Source organism: Hyla sarda, chromosome 3 (genome assembly GCF_029499605.1).
Source record: "Hyla sarda isolate aHylSar1 chromosome 3, aHylSar1.hap1, whole genome shotgun sequence".
NCBI classification, from domain to species: domain Eukaryota; kingdom Metazoa; phylum Chordata; class Amphibia; order Anura; family Hylidae; genus Hyla; species Hyla sarda.
Window position 1 is genome coordinate 204,401,974 of NC_079191.1, and position 23,978 is coordinate 204,425,951.

Here is a 23,978-nt window from a genome sequence, read left to right on the forward strand (position 1 = left end):
TCTGCCTCTCAGATCTCGCACATGCGTCATCCTTGTATCCCATTACCGTACCTCCTCCATTTCTCTGATCTCGCAAATGCGCACTAGCGCCGCCTGTCAGATCTCGCACATACGCCACTTCACTGCAGTCCTTAGGAGTGAGATCTGAGAGGCAGATAAAGAGGTACGGTAACAGGATGCATACAAGGGCGGGACAGATGGGTGAAAGATGCGTGTTTTTTTCTGGCCATAGTGTCTCTCTCTATCCATACCCCAGGCGCCCGGCTCTCTCTCTCCATAACCCGGGCACCCCGTTCTCACTCACTCTATAACCCAGGCGCCGCTCTCTCTCTCTATTCATACCCCAGGCGCCCCGCTCTCTCTATCCATACTTTGGGCACCCCCGCTCTCTCTCTATCCATATCCCAGGCGTTCCGGCCGACTGCCCCAACTTTTGAGCTTTTGAGCTGAGCAACAGCCCCCTTGAGAAAGGTTACGAAACGGCGTTGGGGACGGTGGAGCAGCACACAAATGGGTGAGACATTAGCACTTTAAATCCTTTATATAGAGATTGTTGACAATACTATGCACTTTATTGCTATTATGTATGTCTAGCCAGGCACTTTCTTATTATAGAATGCCATATGCCTCCATGTTAGGTAGCAGTTTGCACTTTATGTTGAGGAGGGGTAGGTAAGGTATTCTCCATGCACAGGAGTGACATTTTACTTAGTTCATTTTGAGATTGTCAGTGCTCCCGAATATCTGTGGTGTGTTATGCTCCCTGTATAGTTGCTCGGCCTATGCTCTGAGGTCCTCCAATTTTTAGTATCCAGTTGGTTTATATTTAATACAATTATAATAAAAGTTACATTTTATTCAAGTAGCATTGTGTAAACTCCTTTTTTTTTTTTTTTTTTTCTTCTGTTGTTATATTGTGATATGAGTTTTCCCCTTTCAATGAAGGATCATTATAGACACCATGTAGCTAAATATGGCCATTTATTATTTTAGGTGTCAATTTGGATTTCTTTTTTGGTTTTGATTTATTTCCATAATTTACACTTTCAAAATAACAGAAAAAAAATGGCGTCTGCAGAGTTAATATCTTGTATTGCCCCCTTTGGCAAGTATCACAGATTGTAAACACTTTTTGTAGCCAGCCAAGAGTCTTTCAATTCTTGTTTGAGGTATCTTTGCCCATTCTTCCTTACAAAAGTCTTCCAGTTCTTAGAGATTTCTGGGCTGTCTGTCACGCACTGCTCTTTTAAAGGTCTATCCATAGATTGTCAATTATGTTGAGGTCAGGAGATTGTGAAGGCCATGGCAAAACCTTCAGTTTACGCCTCTTGATGTAGTCCCCCGTTGATTTCAAGGTGTGTTTAGGATCATTATACATTTGTAGAAGCCATCCTCTCTAACTTCAGATTTTTCACAGATGGCATCAAGTTAGCATCCAAAATTTGCTGAAATTTTATTGAATAAATTTTTCCTTCTACTCGTGAGATGTTCCCTGTGCCACTGGCTGCAATACAACCCCAAAGCATGATTGATCCACCCCCATGCTTAACAGAGGTTCTTTTTTCATTAAATTCTGTTCCCCTTCTTCTCCAAACGTACCTTTGCTTATTCCGGCCAAAAAGTTCAATTTTAACCTCATCGGTTCACAGAACTTGTTTCCAAAATGCATCAGGCTTGTCTATATGTTCATTTGCAAAGTTCAAACGCTGATTTTTGTGGTGAGGACGTAGAAGAGGTTTTCTTCTGATGACTCTTCCATGAAGATCATATTTGTACAAGTATCTCTTTAAAGTGAAATAGTGTACCACAACTCCAGTGTCTGCCAGATCTTTCTGGAGGGATTGTGCAGTCAAATGTGGGTTTTGAATAGTTTTTCTCACAATCCTGTAAGCTATTCTGTCTGATATTTTTCTTGGTCTTCCAGATCTTGCTTTAACTTCCACTGTTCCTGATGACTGCCATTTCTTAATTACATTCCGAACAGAGGATATTGACATCTGAAAATGTTTTGTTATCTTCTTATAGCCTTCTCTAGCTTTGTGTCAACTTTTTTCAGTTTCAGATTTTTAGACAACTGCTTAGAAGAACCCATGGGGTTGATTGTTGAGGCAAGGTCAGATGAGTCTGGGCATTTAAAACCTTTGAGATTGACATCACCTGTTCTTCCCAGATGATGATTGAGAACAATCCATGACACTGGCAGTTCTCAGCTTTGCAAAGGGGGCAGTGCATGCTATAAATTCTGCAGGGTGTCCAAACTTTTGCAGACGCCATTTTTTTGTTTTCTGTTATTTTGAAAGTGTAAATGATGGAAATAAAATCTAACTTTGGTTGACATATTATAAGAATGTCTAATCCGTAATTTGATGCCTTTTGGAGATTTTTCCATCTTTCCTTAGCTTCTTTATGCACATTAATAAACATTTTTTAGTGTCAAAAGATATATTTATTGAAAGCAAGGAAACGGTACAGAGAAGTACATTTCAATCACAGTTTAACAGTATAAATAGTACATACAGCTAGCTTTGAACCTAATGTAGTCTCATCGTAGACAACAACCGGCAATAGTGCCAACCAACTGGGGTCAGGATCAGTGGATCCGGGGAGGGACGGGGGGTAGGTAAGGATGGGGAGGGCAAGGAGGGTGGGTGATGAAGAAGAAGGGTAAGGGAAGTATCAGTGGGGATAAGCAATCCGTGTCATTAAATGTTTCAGACCTATTAATACAGTGCATCACAAAGATAGGTAATACGTCAAGTCCAGGGCATGGGGAGAAGACAGCCATGGTTCCCAAACCTTATCAAAGTTATCTCTGGTGTCAGCTCTAATTGCACTAAGTTTTTCAGATAGCAATATTTGATTTACTCTAGAGACTACCATTGAGCTAGATAGAACATTGGAGCGCCATTTAGACGCCACATGGATCCTGGCCGCCAGCAGAATAAATTGAGTTAACTTAAATGAAGCAAAAGACATGCCCTGCGGCCTATGTCCCAATAAGCAAACATCAGGAGAGGGGGACAGTCTGATGTGCAAGACCGAGGAAATTAGGCATGCTATGTCTGACCAAAATCTCGCCACCTGAGAGCAGGTCCACCATATATGGAGCGTGGAACCTGTCTCATGGCAGCCCCTAAAGCATTCTGAGGACACCTCAGGGTATATGATGTGCAAGCGAGCTGGCACATAATAAGCCCTGTGTAGGACCTTCAGGGAGGTTTCAACAAAGGAAACCTGCCAACTCCCTTTACTAATTTGGGTACAACAATCGTGCCACGTAGATAAGGGCATAGAGACCCCCAGATCCTCTTCCCATTGAGTCATGAAGGGCAGCTTAGTGTCTGGAGGAGGCTTGTTAAGCAAAGCGTAGATGTGAGATAGGGAGCCAGGTTGAGAGGGTGAGTAGATGGCAAGTGTCTCAAAAGAGGTAGGGGAAATCCCCGAAGAGGAGAAGGGGAGAGACAGAAGGAAGGAAAAGATCTGATTAAGTCTATACAATTCAGAAGGTGGAGGAGCATATCTAGCTATAAACATCTCCTTGGTCATAAGGTGGGTACGAAGGAGAAAATTATGTATGCGAGTAAGTTTGTGGAGCACCCACCAGTGAAATGGACCTGAGTGGAGGCCTGGAGCAAAAAGGGGGTTATGAAAAATAGGTAAGGCTGGGGACAGAGGAGATTGAAGAGGAATCTTGAAGCGAACCGATCTCCACAAGAGCAGCGAGAAGCGAGAGAGGAGAGCAGAGGGGGGGATCAAAGTAAAGATAGGACTGGATGACCACATAAGAGAGCATAAAGTATGGGGGGAGAGGAGAGCATTTTCCAGAGTAAGCCAGCGAGGTGCACCCGAATCTGCGTTACATAATAACAATTGAGCAAGACGAGCCGCTCTATAATATTTGACGAGGTTGGGGACAGATAGACCCCCAACACTCTTATGGTAGTACATAATAACTCTGGGGATACGGGGGCGGAGGCCTCGCCAAATGAAACAAAATATATCAGCCTGGAGTGTCCGGAGATCTGGTAAGCGGATAGGAATAGGTAGGGTTCGGAATAAATATAACAGTCTAGGTAGCAGTACCATCTTGACAGAGTGGAGCCTGCCCAGCCAGGAAATATGAGGAAGATTCCATTTAGCCATGTCGGCCCTCAGGGACTTAAAGAGGGGGGGGTAATTAAGTTTATAAAGAGAAGCAATGTTAGAGGGAAGAGAAACCCCAAGATAGGGAAGGTAAGAAGTGGTGGGGTGGAGATCAAAGTTAAGACCAATGAGATCCTGTGTCGACCTGGGGGTGTTACAGAACAATATCTCCGACTTGTTCTTATTAATTACTAGTCCGGAGACCGCTGAGAAATTATCCAGGACCGCAAATAAATTTGGAATGGAAACCAGGGGGTTCGTTAGGGTCAATAACAGATCGTCCGCAAATAAATTAACCTTATATACCGATCCAGCTATATCTACTCCCGAGATGTCAGGGTTTCTTCTTAGGGCACTCGCCAGTGGTTCCATGGCCAAAGCGAATAAGGCAGGCGATAACGGACACCCCTGGCGAGTACCCCGCTCAATAGCAATGGGACTCAGGGAAGAAGAGGGGAGTTTAAGATAAGCCTGAGGTGAAGAGTATAATGTATGTAGAGCAGCTATAAACTGGCCCGAGAATCCCATTCTTTCCAGAACCTTAAACATATAGGACCATGATACGGAGTCAAAGGCCTTCTCAATATCAAGCCCCAACAAAGTAAGGGGGACCAGAGACGAAGAAGACCAGTGAATCACATCAAGGACCTTACGGATATTGTCTGGGGCTTGACGACCAGGGATGAACCCCACTTGGTCGTTATGAATCAGGTCAGGGAGGAATTTATTCAGTCTGCGGGCTAATATGGAGGTGAACAACTTAGTGTCCAAATTAATTAGGGAGATAGGGCGATAATTGGAAGGGAGCAAGGGATCTTTATTAGGCTTAGGGATGACTACAATCGATGCAGTAAGGAACTCTAATGGCATAGGGGAACCAGAGAGCATCCTGTTGCAAAAAGAGACAATGTGAGGTAGTAGAATAGAACTGAACTTTTTGTAATAGCGGGCCATCAGGGCCAGGGGCTTTGCCCTGTTTCAAGTCGGAGATACATTGATCTACCTCCTCGGCCGACACAGGGGAGTTAAGACACTCCCTATCCCTGAGAGGGAAGGTAATGAGATGGAGTCCAGAAAGGTAGAGATAGAGGTGGAAGAAGGGGGAGAGGAGCGCTCCTTGTACAGGGATGAGTAGAAAGAATGGAAGACATCATATATACGGGAAGGGTGAGAGGTGGGCACTCCAGGCTTGAGTTGAATTGAATGAACCCTATTTATCCGCTGTCTTTGCCTCAGCATGGAGGCCAAGAGCTTGTCTGGCTTGTTCGCCCATTTATAGTAGGTGGCCTGTGTCCACCTCACCGCTCGCTCAGTGCGATCCGTAAGCACCGCATCCAGCTGCAACCTAGTAGTCTTAATAGCGTGTAGCAAATATGGTTGAGGGTTCAGCTGGTGTGCAGTGACCAGTCTAGCTAGCTTATTTTCCAGGGCGGATTGTGTATTCAGTCTCTCCTTTTTAAGTTTTGCTGCAAGAGATATGAGTTTACCTCTAATGAACGCCTTATGTGCCATCCAAGTCCAACCAATATCAGAGGGGGAAATAGAGTTAGTAGAAAAGTAAGAAGTGAGAGCCTCCTCCAGAGCCACACGAATATGGGGGCGTGACAATAATGACTCATTTAACCTCCATGCATATGGTGTGGAACAGCGAGTACCAAAGGCAAACTGGGCGTACACCATATCATGGTCAGACCAGGCACAATGTATGTGTCTGGCATAGAGCAAGTGTGGCAGAGAGGAGGTCGACGTCAGAATCCAGTCGATTCTGGTATATAGCGAGTGTGTTGGAGAATTTAATAAACATTTTTTACCTGGGGTGTCCAAACTTTTGATTCCCACTGTATATTATTCCCAATGTCAAGATGCATGGAGTAGCCAACTCATTCAGAGGCTGGTTGCCTTGTGATTCTTGGAATTCTTGAGACTGACCATGGGTTTCACACACTCAGCATAAAATTAAATGTTTGTTGTACGGTCATCTTTGCTCCAGAAATGCTTTATAAATGCTGTACTTTATGGGGATCGTCCATTGTGCATAACAAGATTTTTGTGAAGGGGACAGTTCTCAATATGATTTAAATTTTCCCGTTTCCTTCAGCAGGAAAAAGCTGAAGAATTTTGCATTATGTCACTTATTTCCAGCCATTAAATGGACCATACACATTCTTGTGGGTACTAATACTTTGTGGTTAACCTTCTTAAAAATGTTGCTAATCTTCCTGCTGACCACAGAACTTTAGAGTGGAAGAACTTGAAGTACTCTTTTCCCTTTTTCCACATTTTGTTATGTTCCAGCATATATAATATTCAGTCATATTTCTTATATCTACACACAATACTTTAAAATGACAACACAGAATTAGGCTTGTAGAAATTTGTACAACTTTATTGAAAACAGTTGAAATCTCACATTTCCAAAAGTATTTAGATCCTTAAAGCCCTAGAGAACGTAGCATAAATGTACACCCCTGTGCCCGATCCTATAAAGCATGATCAGTAGTTGAGCGCACTGCATATCGGTTTGTCCCCACTGCTGATGACTAATGCCAGATATCACCGATCATGGCGATGTCCGGCATTAACCCTATAGAAGCAGCTATCAACTTAGTGCTGAAATTGCATTGCTGGTAGCTGATCAGGAACACAGTGGTGCAGGGTCCCGATGAGCTTAGAGGACGGATGGAGGTCCCTTACCATGCTCAGTCCCATCCAATCTGCGAGCCAAATGTGCAGGCAGCCTCAGCAGCCTGAGCAAGTGGAGCACTGGTAACACTGAGTACAGAGCGTGACAACCAAGGTCACACACTGTGGTGGTCACGTGACACCCGGCCCAGAAGTAACACCAGAGCGCCTATCAGACTGAAAGGAGGGACCAGCATGAGATAGGAGGAGGAGATAAGTTTTTTGTGTTTTTGTTTATTATTTTACAGCATTTGGGACCTTTTAAAACCTGGCCAATCCTTGAAGTGTCTTTGGCCACATGAAGATTGCTGGGTCCCAGAGGTGTGGTACCATTATTTCTGAAATAACCACAAATTATGGCTGCTCTCAAACTTTACAATCAAGAGTGTAGCAAGACTAAATGAATCATTGACAGAGATCCAACAAAAGAACAGACAATGGGTCCACAATATCTATGCAGTATACTTTAAATGGGCACTGTCACCAAACTTTTTTTTTATATATGTTGTAGTACTTCTGTACTACAACATCTCTAATAAAAAAAAAAATTTAAATTAAAATAGTTTATTTTAAATTTTGAAAACCGGCCACTAGGGGGGCTCCCTCCTAATGGCCGGCTGCAGGCTGGCGTGATGTCATGCTTTAATTCGGACCGATGCCGGCCGGGCAATCGGTCCTAATTCATTCAGCCTGTGCACGCTGAGACCAGACAAACCGACATTAGGCAAGGGAAACCCAGCCGGTGCGACTGCCACCCAAAGGGCAACCGCAGTCGAGAACAACAGGGAAGGCGGATAACTTCTTGTTTTCAACACCGGGTGCCTCCAGGGCAAGCTGGGAGTTGTAGTGATGAAACAGTTGTAGGCACCCTGTAAAGGTGAACTAAGGGCAGAAGTCAGTCCCCCCAGCAGGCGCGAAGTCACCACTACCAGGCAGAGAAAAAGGCATTTGTAATATAGTAAAAAAAAAAAAATTAAAGGTAGGGAGGGGGGGGGGTTAGAGATAGATGGGCAATAGGCTGTATATTTACATCCTTGGCCAGCTCCTGCAATATAATGCGGGGTCATGCGGTCACCTCGCGTCATATCGGGTCTGTCCCGACATGTATCTGAAGCCGGGACCCGGGGCGGTGCCGCGCGCTATTAACCCATTAGGCGTGGCGTTCAAAGTTGAACGCCGTGTCTAAAATGAAAGTGAAAGCTGCCCGGCTTGAGCAATCGACCGCCGATAACACTGATCAATGCAAAGCTATGGCTTTGCAGTGAACAGGGTATAAGATCAGTGTGTGCAGTGTTATAGCCCCCCTATGGGAGCAATAACACTGCAAAAAAAAAAAAAAAAAAAAAAAAGTAAAAAAAAAGTTAATAAATGTCATTTAACCCTTTCCCTAATGAAAGTTTGAATCACCCCTTTTCCCATAAAAAAAAAAAAAACACGTAAATAAAAATAAATTTAAACATGTGGTATTGCCACGTGCTTAAATGTCCGAACAATAAAAATATATAATTAAACTACACTGTCAATGGCGTACACGCAAATTCCAAAATAACGTATTTTTGGTCACATCATATAATGATCAGACTTTTTGATCGCTTTTCAATCATTTTTTCAATACAAAAATGGTACCACTAAAAACTTCAGATCACGGCGCAAAAAATGTGCCCTCATACTGCCCCTTAAGCAGTAAAATAAAGTTAGGGGTTAGAAGATGACAATTTTAAACGTATAAACTTTCCTGCATGTAGTGATTTTGTTCCAGAAGTACGACAAAATCAAACCTTTATAAGTAGGGTATCATTTTAATCATATGGACCTACAGAATAAAGAGGTGGTGTCATTTTTACCGAAAAATGTACTGTGTAGAAACGGAAGCCCCCAAAAGTTCAAAAATGGTGTATTTTCTTCAATTTCGTCGCACAATTATTATTTTTTTTCCGTTTTGTCGTAGATTTTTGGGTAAAATGACTGATGTCACTGCAAAGAAGAATTGGTGGTGCAAAAAATAAGCCATAATATGGATTTTTAGGTGCAAAATTGAAAGGGTTATGATTTTTAAAAAGGTGGAGGAAAAAACGAAAGTGCAAAAACGGAAAAACCTGTGGTCCTTAAAGGGTTAAATTACTAAAGAAAAGATTTACATACTGACCTACCATTGCTTTATTTGTTATTTTATAAATTAAAAAATCCCACCGATAGTCTGCAATAGCAAAAAGCAAGACCTGTCAATCACAATTAAAGGGTAACTCCGGGGATAAGTGTCTATTTGCTTTGGGTCTGACCACTGGAGATACACAAGCTCTGTATCTCCTACTCTCCCATAGAGGTACATGCAGGGGCAGGGCCACAGCTTTGTGACGTGGTCATATGTAATCCATGCACGTTCATATAAGGCTCACAGGGTCACACAGCAACTTAGGACACATTACACTAAGATCATACAACATGGCGAGACTGCAACACAACAGTCACAAAGAATCCGTATTTGATAGATTTTTGGTCGCACACAAATTGCATTGTCAAAAATCTATCTTTTTTTTTTTTTTTATGCGATTTGGCCATTTGTTAACAGTAAACTCCCAAAGATAATAAAGTCACAGGACATCGAGAAATATAGATGAGTTTTCAAATAAGTTATCAATTGATTTTCATTTTACTCCATGAAATAAAGTATTAGACCCCTATCAATCAGCAAGATTTCTGGCTGCCAGGTGTTTTTAACTTGTAACAAGCTTAGGAGTACTCCCCACCATGGCCAAGATCAAAATGTCAGTGACAAGACCATCGGCAAGCAACTTGGTGAGAAGTTTACAACAGTTGGTGCAATATTTTGCCAATTGAAGAAACAAAATAACTGTCAGTCTCCTTTGGTCAATGCTCCATGCAAGATCTCACAAGGGAGTTTCAATGATCATGAGAACGGTGAGGAACCTATCCAAAACGACACATGATCCTGTCAACGATATCAGGGTAGCTGGCAATTGGTAACGCACCATGCAGTGAAGGACTGAAATCCAGCACAGCACATCTACACGCCCATCTGAAGTGTGACAATGAATCTCTGAATTATTCAGATAATTAAAAGGAGTACTCTGGTGCAGACTAATCCTGCTCCGTCCTGCCCGGGCTGCAAAAAAAAAATGAAAATAAACCATCACTCACCTTCCTGGGTTCCTGCAGAGCGCCACTACAGCTGATCAGTCCTCCAATCCATCTTCATACATCCGTGTGAACGAAGCGTCACATGGTGCTCAGCCTATTATGGGCCGAGCAGAACATCGCGGCGGCCGGTGATAGGCTGAGCGCCATGTGACGCTTCGTTCACAAAGAAGTATGAAGAAGATGGATCGGAGGACCGATCAGCTGGAGCGGCGCTCCGCGGGAACCCAGGAAGGTGAGTGATTGTTTATTTTCATTTTTTTGCAGCCCGGGCAGGAGAGAGTAGGAGTAGTCTGCACCAGGGTACTCCTTTAAGAGGTTCATATACACCTACCATTGAAATTATGGGCTGATCCTTTCTTTCTCAGTGGGTAAACATAGGAAATAAAATTTTTCTCATTCACTGTATACCTGACATACCCAAGGAGGAGACCTTTTGTATACACTTATGCAGCAATTTTGCTACTGAAAAATAAATCAAGCACTCAGAATGGTCATGTAAAACTGCTTTATTCCAAGCAGCTTGTACAGTACATTTTAATAAATATTGTTCCCATCAGTTACTGAGGTCTTTATGACAAGGACAGAACAATCCCTGATGCATCATACAGAATTGGACAGAAGTGGAAATGACAGAAGCTGGAATCAATTCTTTTTGGGAAGTGCAGCCTTGACAATCTCAAACAAGGCATAAGCAGTTCCTGAAGGGGAAGAATAAAAACAGATGTTAAATATTTCACAAAAAAAAAATAAAAAAAAAATTTAGTTAAACATGGTAGCCCCAAAATGTACATCAACATCTGAGAAACAGAACATAGGGGAAGAGACTTTTTTAAATTAATTCTTTGCTATGACTAAAAACTGCACAAAAAAAACAAGATGTGGTAACATGCCCTAAGTGTCTATTCACATGTACAGTATCCTGCACATACTTGATGCACAGGATTTGGAGCTGCAGGTTTTATGCTACAGATTTCAATGAAAACTATAGAATGCAGCATAAACCTTATAGATGCTGTAATCAGTCCTGCAAAAAATAAGCCCTCAATTCCTGCAGCAGAAACTCTTTATTGGGCAGTGTTTTGGCAATAAATTCATGCAGAGTTCCATGCAGAGATTCTGGTGTGTGAACATTGCCTAACATTTCACTTTCTGCACGCTGTAATAGCAACATGCTGAGGGTAAGGCCATGCTTGCATGGCAGAATGTCCGTGCGGAATTCCACAATATTCCACAGCAGCAGAGTCCCATTGATTTTAATTGGATTCTGCTACACTGTTCACATGGCAAAATCTGGCACGGAAATTCAAATTCTGGTATCTGCAGAAAGAATAGTCATGTCTATTCTTTCTGCACAGTCTGCAAGGAAATACATTGCCATCTCTAAGACGGCACATTTCTGAGCGGCCTTAGCAACCGCATGTTTTACCTGCCAGTGGAATTCCACCATGTGAACACAGCCTTACACTGCCAGGATCATCCTGAAAAGTCCCTTGCCAGTAGCTGAAGTGTAAGCTTCGTGGGCCTGCTCTATATTTAAAGGGGTACTCTGCCTCTGTGGATCTCCGCGATCTCTCCTGCAGCGCCCCTGTTCATGAGCTGTATGGAGCGAAGATCACTCCGTGGCTGATGACAGGCGATACAGGGGCCGCGGTATCGTTACATCACAGCTCCGCCCCCCCCCTCATGACGTTACACCCTACCCCCTCAATGCAGACCTATGTGAGGGGTGTGTCTAGGTGTGGAGTACCCCTTTAATGACCACTGAGCCCCAATAAAAAGAGGTGCAACAAAAGTTAAGGGGTTAAAGAGCATTGTTATTGAAAAAAAATGGGTACCCATGCTAGGATTGAGAAAAGACTTGATATAGTTTGTTAGGACAGGACCCAAAAAGTTTAAAATGGAAATACAGTGGGGCAAAAAAAGTATTTAGTCAGCCACCAATTGTGCAAGTTCTCCCACTTAAAAAGATGAGAGGCCTGTAATTTTCATCATAGGTATACCTCAACTATGAGAGACTGAATGAGAAAAAAAAATCCATAAAATCACATTGATTTTTAAAATATTTTCCACCATAATTTGCAAATAAAGTGTTTGGTCAATGACAAAAGTTAGTCTCAATACTTTGTTATATACCCTTTGTTGGTAATGACAGAGGTCAAACATTTTCTGTAAGTCTTCACAAGGTTTTCACACACTGTTGCTGGTATTTTGGCCCATTCCTCTATGCAGATTTCCTCTAGACCAGTGATGTTTTGGGGCTGTCACTGGGCAACAGAGACTTTCAACTCCCTCCAAAGGTTTTCTATGGGGTTGAGATCTGGGGACTGGCTAGGCCACTCCAGGACCTTGAAATGCTTCTTATGAAGCCACTCCATTGCCCGGACAGTGTGTTTGGGGTCATTGTCATGCTAAAAGACCCAGCCACATTTAATCTTCAATGCCCTCACTGATGGAAAGAGGTTTTCACTCAAAATCTCACGATACATGGCCCCATTCATTCTTTCCTTTACACGGATCAGTCATCCTGGTCCCTTAGCAGAAAAACAACCCCAAAGCATGATGTTTCCATCCCCATGCTTCACAGTAGGCATGGCGTTCTTTGGATGCAACTCAGCATTCTTTCTCCTCCAAACACGACAAGTTTACTTTTTACCAAAAAGTTGTACTTTTTTCTCATCTGACCATATGACATTCTCCCAATACTCTTCTGGATCATCCATATGCTCTCCTGCACAGGGTGAGATCTTGCCTAGAGCCCCAGATCAAGGAAGATTATCAGTGGTCTTGTATGTCTTACATTCTCTAATAATTGCTCCCACAATTGATTTCTTCACACCAAGCTGCTTGCCTATTGCAGATTCAGTCTTCCCAGCCTGGTGCAGGTCTACAATTTTGTTTCTGGTGTCCTTCAACAGCTCTTTAGTCTTGGCCATAGTGGAGTTTGGAGTGTGGCTGTTTGAGGTTGTGGACAGGTGTCTTTTATACTGATAAGTTCAAACAGGTGCCATTAATACAGGTAACAAGTGGAGGACAAAGACTCTTGAAGAAGTTACAGGTCTGTGAGCCAGAAATCTTGCTTGTTTGTAGGTGACCCGATTCTTATTTTCCACCTTAATTTGCTAATAAATTCTTTAAAAATCAGACAATGTGATTTTATGGAGTTTTTTTTCTCATTCTGTCTCTCATAGTTGAGGTATACCTATGATGAGAATTACAGGCCTCATCTTTTTAAGTGGGAGAACTTGCACAATTGGTGGCTGACTAAATACTTTTTTCCCCACTGTAGCTATTTTCAGAATATCAGTCTCATGGTCTAGGTTTAGCTTCTAAAATAGCATGCGCTATCAAAAAGTGGCTTGACACTGTACCCACCAGGATAAAGTTTAGGATGTATGTAATATAACCAACCCCTATCCAACATTTGATGTACATGTATGGAGTAAAAACAGTTTGTGCTGCAGTTGCTGCAATTAAATATTTTCATTACTTACTATTGGAAACTAATGTGTTTTCCACCTAAATATTGGGTGGGCAGTATGGAGAGGGCTTTGAAGCATACAGAGCAGGTGTCTGCCATCTATTATACTTGAAATCCCCCGCAATGGCTGGGATTTGAGAACTTCTAACAGTAAAAACTGTATCAATAAAACTATAGTTTGGCCCTCAAAAAAATAAAGAGCCAAAAGTCTACTGTGTGGTCTTACAATACAGCAACAAAGTTGCCAAAAATTGCTGTGGCAGGAAAATTATCAAGATCCCAACTGAAAATAAAGTCACTTACCAAAGACTGTAAGCCCCATGGTCAGCCTGTACAATAATAAATCTCCAGTCCCTGCCTTTAGATGAACTGGAATGCCATTATCCTCCTGCAAAAGAACACATGGGTAGGTACTGTTTGCAGTCAAGTAAAAAGGACTATGCAGCATAAATATAATACTCATTAAAAGGGAACCTGTCATATGGGACTGCATTTTCAATCTACATTTAGCATGTTCGAGAGGAAAAGGAGATAACAAGTATATATGGTTTTGTGGGAGAAGTTCCAGTATTAATAGTCCTATTCATTTTAGGCTCAGCTCATCCTGGGAGTAGGAATGCCCATATGACTACTATTAGGTTTCCATGAATAATTTAGCAGTTATATCGTTTTTAGGGAAAAGTTAACCTATATCGACCTGCTCAGCTCCTCCTGCTCTATAACATGATGCCTGCAGATTAAAAGGCATGTGATTCTGGCCTACACAGAGGTCAGAGGAAGTAGAGGCGTCCGGCACAAAACTGCGCCTGTGTCTATGACGTCCTGCATGTATTGTCCTATTTGTAAGGCTCAATAAAGAGAACACTATGGATGGGGAAAGAGCCTGTTTCTTTTTACTTGGATAAAATAAGTTGTCAGCTCACTCGCTTACCACAATGTGCATTAACCATGTAGGTGCAGAATTTGGCACTGTAAGCCAAGTCCTGCCTGTCCAACAGCAGGAGGGCAGGAATTTTCAGCACAATGGCCCTGGGGGACGTCTTTGTCTAACAGCACATAAATGTATTTTTCTAAAGAATAAAAAGGCACAACACACAAGTATTATATTTGCATTGTAATCATTCATATCATGCTATTTTGTGGGTGACAAATTTTCTTTAAAAAAAAAAAAAAACCCTACAAGTTCTATACATCTACAAGTCTACTTCTACCACTGAAAACCCAAAGAAATGGTTGAACTTTCACTGAACACTACTCAGCATGGAACTTACATGGTATTGACCTACAAAGCTTTCAATCCTACAAAGCTTTCAATCTTTTTGGCCGGTGATAGGTCGAGTCCACTGTCATGTAAGAAGCCGGCCGGCTTCTTACATGACCGTGGGCTCAGCCCATCACCGGCCGAGGAGGAACATCACTGCAGCCAGTGATAGACTGACGGCTGTCCGACGTTCCCGTCCCCAGGAAGAGCGCGAGGCCGACGTAGGAAGGTGCGTTAAGTTTACTTTGTTTATCTTTTGCAGCCCAGGCATAGGGATACAGCGTACAGTATAGACTGTCCGCTCCGGCGGGCCGCAACATACAGGAGGATGAGGCTGGGCTGAAAATGTAATTGGGGGGAGGCGGCAGAACAGCGCTCGCTGGTCACATGATTAGTTTCCTGATTGGGGGGGGGGGGGGGGGGGGACAGCGCAGCTTTGGGCTGATAATCTGGGGGGGCGGGGGGGAAAGCAGAAGAGCACACGCGGGTCACATGATTTGGGGGAGGGGTAGGCGGCAGAAATACTGTTATATACAGTGGTACCGCCATGAGTTGCAAAGATACCGTGATACATATATTTGGTCATACAACCCAGCTCTACCTCCACCCCACTTATAATCACTTGGTTCCGGTATTCAGCCGCTGTAAACAAGTGGATAAAATCAAGCACAATGCTTTGCAATCTCTATAGATAAAACATGGCAACAACAGAGGATGCCACCTTTCACACAAGCCTATGAACTTTCTATTTGCTCCATTTAGCTCTATGAGCAAATGTTAGTGTCCAAGTGTAACTGGGCAGCCATAAACTATGCAAAGTTACAGAGTGCGGCTGCCTACACTGAAAGTACTAGCTACAGCAGTGTTTCCCAACCAGGGTGCCTCCTGCTGTTGCAAAACTACAATTCCCAGTATAACGGGACAGCCGTTGGCTGTTTGGGCATGCTGGGAGTCGTAGTTTTGCAACAGCAGGAGGCACCCTGGTTGGGAACACTGAGCTACCTACAGAGTTAGACTGTCTCTGTTAGAGACGTCAGCATAAGAAATATGTTGGTAGCTTCATGAAATGACATTTCAATGTGTTTTTGCACCAAGCATCAGCTGAAGTGGTATAAAACACAATGCCCCTGTACTTTAGAGGAGTGAAACTGTGTTCCCTGGAATGCAGATACCCTGAGTATGCTACCTATTGTAAAATTTGCAACAGAGGGACAACGACAAGTCAATTTTTCAGGGTATAAACTAGGCCCCTTATTTCTATTGACAGGTAATGGTAATGTTATAGCATACAAAACTTTTAGACAATTGTATGTCTCTACATTTGGGGCCACACTTTGTGCACAAGATTAGGAAAGGGCCATCCCCAAAGTGAGGCTCATAAGTACAGTCTGATAAGGTTAGTGAGTAGAAAATAGAGTATCCGGCACAAAGCACTGGCCTCCACCACTCTTGTACGCTTTAGAGATTAAACAAAATTAAATGTAGATTGAGAGCCAGACCTACACAGCCAACATAAGTGTCTGGCTTCAAAAATGCACCGCTGGATGAACGGGCTATAATTCCCACACACACAAAGATCTCTGGGAAACCCTTCCCAGAAGTGGATTTAAAAAAAAAAAAAAACAACTTACCCACATGGGTACGATTGTTGGGTGCCCATATCCTTTCGGCCATTGAGTACCTATCTTTCTCTCTGAACATGTGGTAAGATATAAAATAATCCAGGCAAGTTCTACTCAACTGCCATGCTGGCCTTACCTGAAATAGCTTCTGCTTTTCTGCAACCTTATTTTGGCGCGGCCTCCGCGTGGAGCTGCTGAAGGTCCGCTGAGAAACCTGACGAAGGGCCTGAAAAACAAAGGTTTGCAGGTCAAACAATGAGCAAGTAAAGCAAGCGTTTGCTTATAGTCCAAGTGTAAAGGTACCCTAAAACCTCACTATTTCAACAACTGTACCCTGCCCAAACACAACACCTTCATCAGTCAGGATGTCACCCCACTGGCTGCAGTTATGACTTGTAGCTGACTGCCCTTTTCCTAAACAATAGAATTTCTAAGACAGTCAAAGAATTCTTTTCTGATACCTGCTAAAATCTCAAAGAAGAGGTAATGCTTGATAAAAATCCTATTAAGACTCTTATTACTACTTGTATTGCCACAATGCAAATATGCCAGAGAACACAATTTAGTCAAATTTCCCACGTGGTTTCTGTCAGTTTGTCCAGGCGGGATCTCTAAAAAAGCATTTTAACGTGAAGCAGTCACCTCAGAATGAATTACATTCACACCTTGCTAGTACTGGGATGGACCCTCTCTTGCCTTCATTCTTCATGGCATACTTTTCCTACAAGATGCTGAAAACATGGTCCATATGGATACGATGGCATTATGCTGCAGATTAACCGGCTGCACATCCATATGAATCTCCCGTTCATTTATCCTGCTGGGAGTAGCCATCATAAGATCGGTACACTGTGGTCATGGTCAGCAGCAATACTCCGGTAGGCTGTCAAATAATGCTCAGTTGGTACAAAGGGGCCCAAAATGTGCCAAGAAAATGTCCCCCCACACACCATTACTCCACTACCAGCCTGAACCACTGATGCTAGACAGGATTGTTGTTTAGGTCAATTGTTGACCCTGCTATCTGAATATTGCAGCTGGAATTGAGACTCCTTAGACCAGGCAATGTTCTTCCAGTCTTCTATTGTCTAACTCTGGAGAGCCTGTGAATTGTAGCTTTAGTTTCCTGTTCTTGGCTGTCAGGAGTGGCACCTCATGTGTCTTCTGTTGTTGCAGCCCATTGCTGCTTCATAGTTCAATGTGTTGTGCGTTCAAAGATGGTATTCTGCATACCTTAAAGGGGTACTCCAGTGATTTATTTTTATTTATTTTTTTATAAATCAACTGGTGCCAGATTTGTAAGTTACTTCCAATAAAAATTCTTAATCCTTCCAATACTTATTAGCAGCTGTATACTACAGAGGAAATTTTTCTTTTGGGATCTCTTAAGTCACGACCACAATGCTCTCTGCTGACATCTGTCCATTTTAGGAACTGTCCAGAGAAGCGTAGGTTTGCTATGGCGATTTTCTCCTGCTCTGGACAGTGCCTGACACGGACAGAGGTGTCAGCTGAGAGCACTGTGGCCGTGACAGAAAATAAATCCAAAAAGAAAAGAATTCCCTCTGTAGTATACAGCCACTAATAAGTACTGGAAGGATTAAAAAAAAAAATTTAATAGAAGTAATTTACAAATCTGTTAAAATGTTTCCACCAGAGTACCCCTTTAATTGTAAACAATTAGCTAGCTATTTAAGTTACTTTTGCCTTTCAGTCATTTCAAACCAGCTGCCCATTCTCTGACATGAACCAGGTATTTTGATCCACACACACACAACTGCCGCTCACTGAATATTTCCTTTTTCAGACCATTCTCGAAACTCTAGAGAAGGTTGTGCATCAAAGTCCCAGTAGATCAGCAGTTTATGAAATACTCAGACCAGCCTGTCTGGCACCAATAACCATCAGTGTCACTTAAATTTCCTTCACTCCACAGCGTTCAGAACATTTAGTGACATCTCACAGGCGTCTTTGCCACCATTGAACTCAATGCAAGTTGTGCGCTCCTGGGATCCGGCCATAGTCATGTGACAGCATTTCTGCAGGTGAATCCACGCCAAGCTGGGCAGATTTGGAACAGAATACGGTACTTTAACATTTCAAACTGAAGAGATAGTTCAATATATGTGACATCGGCAGGTGGGGATCATGCCAATACACGACTAATGCAGATTTAGCGTCCATTTAGTGTTCCCATTGACGTCGCTCTTTCCTTATATACTAGCGTTCCTTAGTAGGCAGGAGGGGAATACAGCTCTAGTTACCACAAAGATTACTACTGCAGCATAACAGATCTTAACATATAGTGCTTCCTATGGTCAAGCACATACACCCCAGCACAAGGTTACTGGGAGAGGTCATCTTAGGGAGCGTTCACACGGCCGTCTGTCCCCGTTTATTTTAATCCCCATTTCGGTTCCGATCTTGCAGGGTATAAACGGATTAAAAGCAGTTTTAAAAAAAAATCTCATTCATGTCAATGGGATTTTTTTTTTACAATCCGTTTACACCCGTTTGTACCAGTCAGCATTCATTTTCGTTTTTTGTTTTTTTTTTGACGGCAGAAAAAACAGCACATGCAGTATTTTTTCTTCCATCAAAAAAAAAATGGAAGGAAAAAAAACGGATACAGTGAATTTAACACTGAAGTCTATGGAAAAGGATGAGCTTTTAATGTCATCTGTTTTTTCACTCAGTTTTTACTTGTGAGCATGCTCAGAATAAAAAAATATATTTTTTTTGTTTATTAACTGAACAACAACGGATTCAAACGGATACAAATGGATAGCATCAGTTTGCATCAGTTATTGTCATTTTTTTTAAGGCAGTTTTTAATTTTTAAACAGGAAAAGAAAGGATAAAGTCTAGATGGCCGTGTGAACGCAGCCTTATAGATAAGAAACCCCACTTGTCATCTCCACAGAATCACCGCAGGAAATCCCACCATTAGTGTTTCTCAACCAGTGTGCCTCCAGCTGTTGTAAAACTACAACTCCCAGCATGCCTGGACAGCCTTCGGCTGTCCGGGCATGCTGGGATTTGTAGTTTTACAACACCTGGAGGCACATTAGTAAGAAGACACTCTAGAGAAAGGGACAAGGAATTGTGGAGTAACCCCCTCAGTGTAAAAAGAAAAGCAGCTGCTGTCCTAGAAGGAAGGCTAGGCAGAGTCTAGACCAGGCATAAGCAACCTTCAGCACTGCAGATGTTTTGGACTACATCTCCCATGATGCTCATACAGCCAAAATTATGCAAAAGCATCATGGGAAATGTAGTCCGAAACACCTGCAGTGCCGAAGGTTGCCTATACCTGGTCTAGACTATACATAGGAAAGCCCAATACTGGGGTGACATTGACAGGAGTGCAGAGCTGCCCATAGCAGGAAGTGCTGAGGAGCCGCACGTACACACATGCTCAGAGCTGCACAGGGTTATGGGCACCACAGCTCCGCAGTAACTGTACATTGACCTATCTACTTGCCCCAGCTATAGGGGCTCGCTATGAAGGCTGAGCTGCAGGGACCGGCGGGGTTACCTGTAGGTGACGGAACATGGTGCTGCTGTATGTCTCGTTCTCTCCTATAGAAGGACAAGGGCACCAGATAACCGGAAAAGGAAGTAGAACCGCGCCGGAAGCACGTCACTATATCACGTGGGTAAAGTGTAGTGGGCGGGGCTTAGCAACTCTTTAGGTTGTACCCTCCAGCGGTGTCCTATTGGTTTGTAATGTGTGGTACGGTGACAGGACTATGGAGGATGGATTACTTGTAGGGCAGCAGGATGGAGCCTGTCACACCGTCCATGTGCTGCATTCTGTCCAGCAGAGCGGCTGTGTGGCGCTAGTGATAACCCACACACGCCCTCCATGAGCTGCTGTATCAACAACAATTTACCACTTATATAAAGTACAATGGGGGAGATTTAGCAAAACCTGGCCAGAGGAAAAGTTACTGAGTTTCCCATAGCAACCAATCAGATCGCTTCTTTCATTTTTCAGACTGAAAGAAGCGATCTGATTGGTTGCTATGGGCAACTCAGCAACTTTTCCTCTGGACAGGTTTTGATAAATCTCCCCCAATATGTCTCGAAAAAACAATCACTTGGCCAGGTAAAAGCTTTCCAAAGTTATTACCACTTAAAGAGACACATTTCAGATTTGAAAAAACGGGCAGGGTCATAAAAGGCCAAAACTAGCTGGTTCATGAAGGGGTTAATAAATGTATGTTCTTTACTTAGTATTCCATAGCATTGCAGTAATATGCTGCCTGTCAGTTTTATATTGGCAGGCAGCATATCAGGACGGGCCTCTGTCACATCCTGACAGGCAGTTACCAAGGCAGACTTTTTTTTTTTTTTTTTTGACAGATCCCCAGCTGCCCAGGTAAGCAGCAGCACCCTGCGATCATTGTGGGGGGTTGCTGGAGAGAGACAGTGGGAGCCCCCTCCCTCTGTGAAACTCCTTCCTGCTTGCAGTGGCTTCCGACCGCGGCTGTAAGGGTTAAACTGCCAGGACCGAAGTTTATTTCGGTCCTGGCAGTGCGGCAGGCCCCAGCCTGCCGGGGATCACATGCAGCAGCCCGCGATCACTGGGCAGTACTGTACTCACGAGATCCAAGGACATGTATACTCATCCTGGTGTGGGAACGTGCATCCCGCCTGTACATGTATACACATCCTTGGTTCTTAAAGGGGTTCTCCAGTGCTTAGACATCTTATCCCCTATCCAAAGGATAGGGGATAAGATGCCCTGATCGCGGGAGTCCCGCCGCTGGGGACCCCCGGGATCTTGCACCCCGTTTGTAATCAGTCCCCGGAGCGCGTTCGCTCCGGGTCTGATTACTGACGACCACAAGGCCGCCCCTGTGTGATGTCACGCTCCGCCCCTCAATGCAAGCCTACGGGAGGGGGCGTGATAGCTCCAGGGACTGATTACAAACGGGGTGCCGCGTGCAAGATCCCGGGGGTCTCCAGCGGCGAGACTTCCGCGATCAGGCATCTTATCCCCTATCCTTTGGATAGGGGATAAGATGTGTAAGCACCTGAGAACCCATTTAAGGGTGCGTTCACACTCTCTTTGTTTTTGCGGGTTTTCCCGCTACGTATTTGAAAGGGTGCGGGCTCTTCTCGGCTATCCGCAGCAGATTTTTCCATGGAGGAATTTACCTTTCTTATCTTCTCTACACAGTTTAACCCAGAGTGTATCCTTCCATCCCCTTTTAATATTTTGTAATTTGTTTGCCAAAAAGTGTAATTTAAAGTCTGGGAGGGCCCATCCACCTTCTCCTGTACTTCATTCTCACCGGACCTCTCCCCCATAGTAGTATTCCTAACATGGCTTCCAGTCCCCTGAACCATTTACCTGATATCCACACCAGGGCAGCTGCTAATGCATATAACACCTGAGGCAGAATTACCATTTTAATAAGAGCAGACCTATCTGCCAAGGAGAAGGGCATTCTAACCAAAAAGTTCAACTTTTTTTCCTAATCCTTTGGATCAATGGATTCAAGTTAGACTGGGCGAACCGATTTACCTTTGGAGAGAGCTTAATCCCTTAACAATCTGAGTTTTCTTCCCTTGACTGAATTGTTACCCCCTGCACCTTTGGGACGGTTAATTCTCTCCTTTATTTCTGAGGATGATATATGAGGACAGAATATGGGGACAGGATAGAAGGTTGGGATATGAACACGGGATATAAGGTCGAGATATGAGGCCGGGATATGAGGACCGAATATATGGGGTCGGGATAGAAGGACGGGATGAAAGGTCAGGATATAAGGTCGGGATATGAGGATGGAATATAAAGTCGGGATGTGGGGATGGGATATGAGGATGAATGTGAGAACAGGATATGAGGGGGATATGAGATCAGGACATGAGTACGGGATGTGAGGACGGGATATAAGGATGGAAAATAAGGTGGGGATGTGAGAACAGGATATGAGGTTGGGATGTGAGGATAGGATATGAGGATAGAATATAAGACGGGGATTTGAGATCAGGATATGAGATCAGGATATGAGGATGGGATGTGAGGACGGGATATGAGGATAAAATATAAGGTGGGGATGTGAGAACGGGATATGAGATCAGGATATGAGGAAGGGATATGAGGATGGAATATAAGGTGGGGATGTGAGAAAAGGATATGAGGACACGATAAGAGGTGGGGATATGAGATCGGGATATAAGGATAGACTATGAGGTGGGGATGTGGGGATGGGATATGAGGTGCGGATATGAGATCAGGATATAAGGACCAGATATGAGGTCGGGATGGGAGGACAGGATGTGAGGATAGGATATGAGGACAAAAGCTTCCTCCTTTGTTGCTTTTCCTCCCAAACAAGGATTAGGTAGGAAAAACCGGGCAACGCCGGGTACTCAGCTAGTTTATAAATAAATGTTTCCAGGATAGGGAAGGTTTGGACACATGGGCCCTGATCTACTAAGAGTGAAATGGAGTTTTCGTTTTGGTCTTTGCAGTTTTCCCTATGTTTAGCTTCTTTTTTTTTTTTTTTTTTTTTTTTTTTTACAACTGCTCCGAGCTGTTGGGTTTTCCAGATATCAAAGCCACCACATTATATGTAAGATAGAAGGCGTGTTAAAAAACACTGTGGGTGTGGAAGGATTAAAGCACTGTCCTGGATCCAAGGTAAGAGAAAGATTTTTTTATTTCTTTTAAAGTTAAACATGTAACGCCCTCTTCATCAGATATGTATATGCAGTGAGGATAAGTCAGTTTAAATACTTGTTTACATCACAGGAAATGACATCACTTACAGAGACACCTGATGCAGTTAAAAAATTGCATAATACACATTAGAAAAACCAAATACAGAAGATGTGCATAAAGTTTAGAAGACACAAATAAAATCTAAAATATATGAAATCTAAAATATTAAACTGAAAAAAATGAAAAGAATAAAAAATAAATCAGAAACATGTTTTTTTTTTATGCATTTTTTTCAATGATCACATTCAGACCGAGGGGCCAGAGAGAATTTAGCCTAAAAATCCAAAAGGACTACCGGTTAATCAACCATTGGTAGCGGTCTGGATGCTCAGTAGGTATAGATTCTAAAATGCAAAATTACATTCGCCACCATGTTCAGAGGCGACATGGCGCGATATACTGTGCAATTGGAATTTTTTATTTATATTATGTCTGTGTTTGTTCATGCGGGCCCGTACCGATTGAATTGTACAGCCCACATACTGAAGTCTGCTGAAGTGCAAGAAAAGGTGGAAATGGTGAGAAATTCAAAGGGAGCAGGAATTAGAAAACAGTCCTGTGCAGGACTCTACCTTGTATGTCAACAAAGGAGGGGCTGGAAGGTGAGGACAAGCGAGGAACCACTCCAGGCTGTGGCACTTGAGCAGCTCAGCACCGCCTTGTGCACAATTGGTTAAGACATAAAAAGATGAACTCACGAGTTTGGCAACCACCATCAGCTTTATGAAAGGTACAGTTTGCTTTTATACCGTAACAGCTATTGTGTCTGCAGCTCTAAGCAGCAAATACAGCTGACAGATTCCAATTAAAAGAATTTTACCATGAAGATAAATAGGTCTAAACTGATGCTTTATGTGAAATGAAACACTGTAAATACAAATAATTAAAAGAAAT

At 43.1% G+C, this 23,978-nt stretch overlaps 1 protein-coding gene across 1 annotated transcript; it reads right to left on the reverse strand.

Moving 5' to 3' along the window:
• Window positions 1–10,475: 10,475 nt before the first annotated feature.
• LOC130362032 (cytochrome c oxidase subunit 7A2, mitochondrial) lies at window positions 10,476–20,033 on the reverse strand. The gene is made up of 4 exons (XM_056565895.1): window positions 19,881–20,033; window positions 16,482–16,571; window positions 13,766–13,850; window positions 10,476–10,682 (listed from the first exon to the last, which is right to left on the reverse strand). Exons 1-4 carry the CDS (start codon window positions 19,896–19,898, stop codon window positions 10,627–10,629), a joined length of 249 nt encoding a protein of 82 aa, XP_056421870.1. The 5' UTR covers window positions 19,899–20,033; the 3' UTR covers window positions 10,476–10,626.
• Window positions 20,034–23,978: the final 3,945 nt, after the last annotated feature.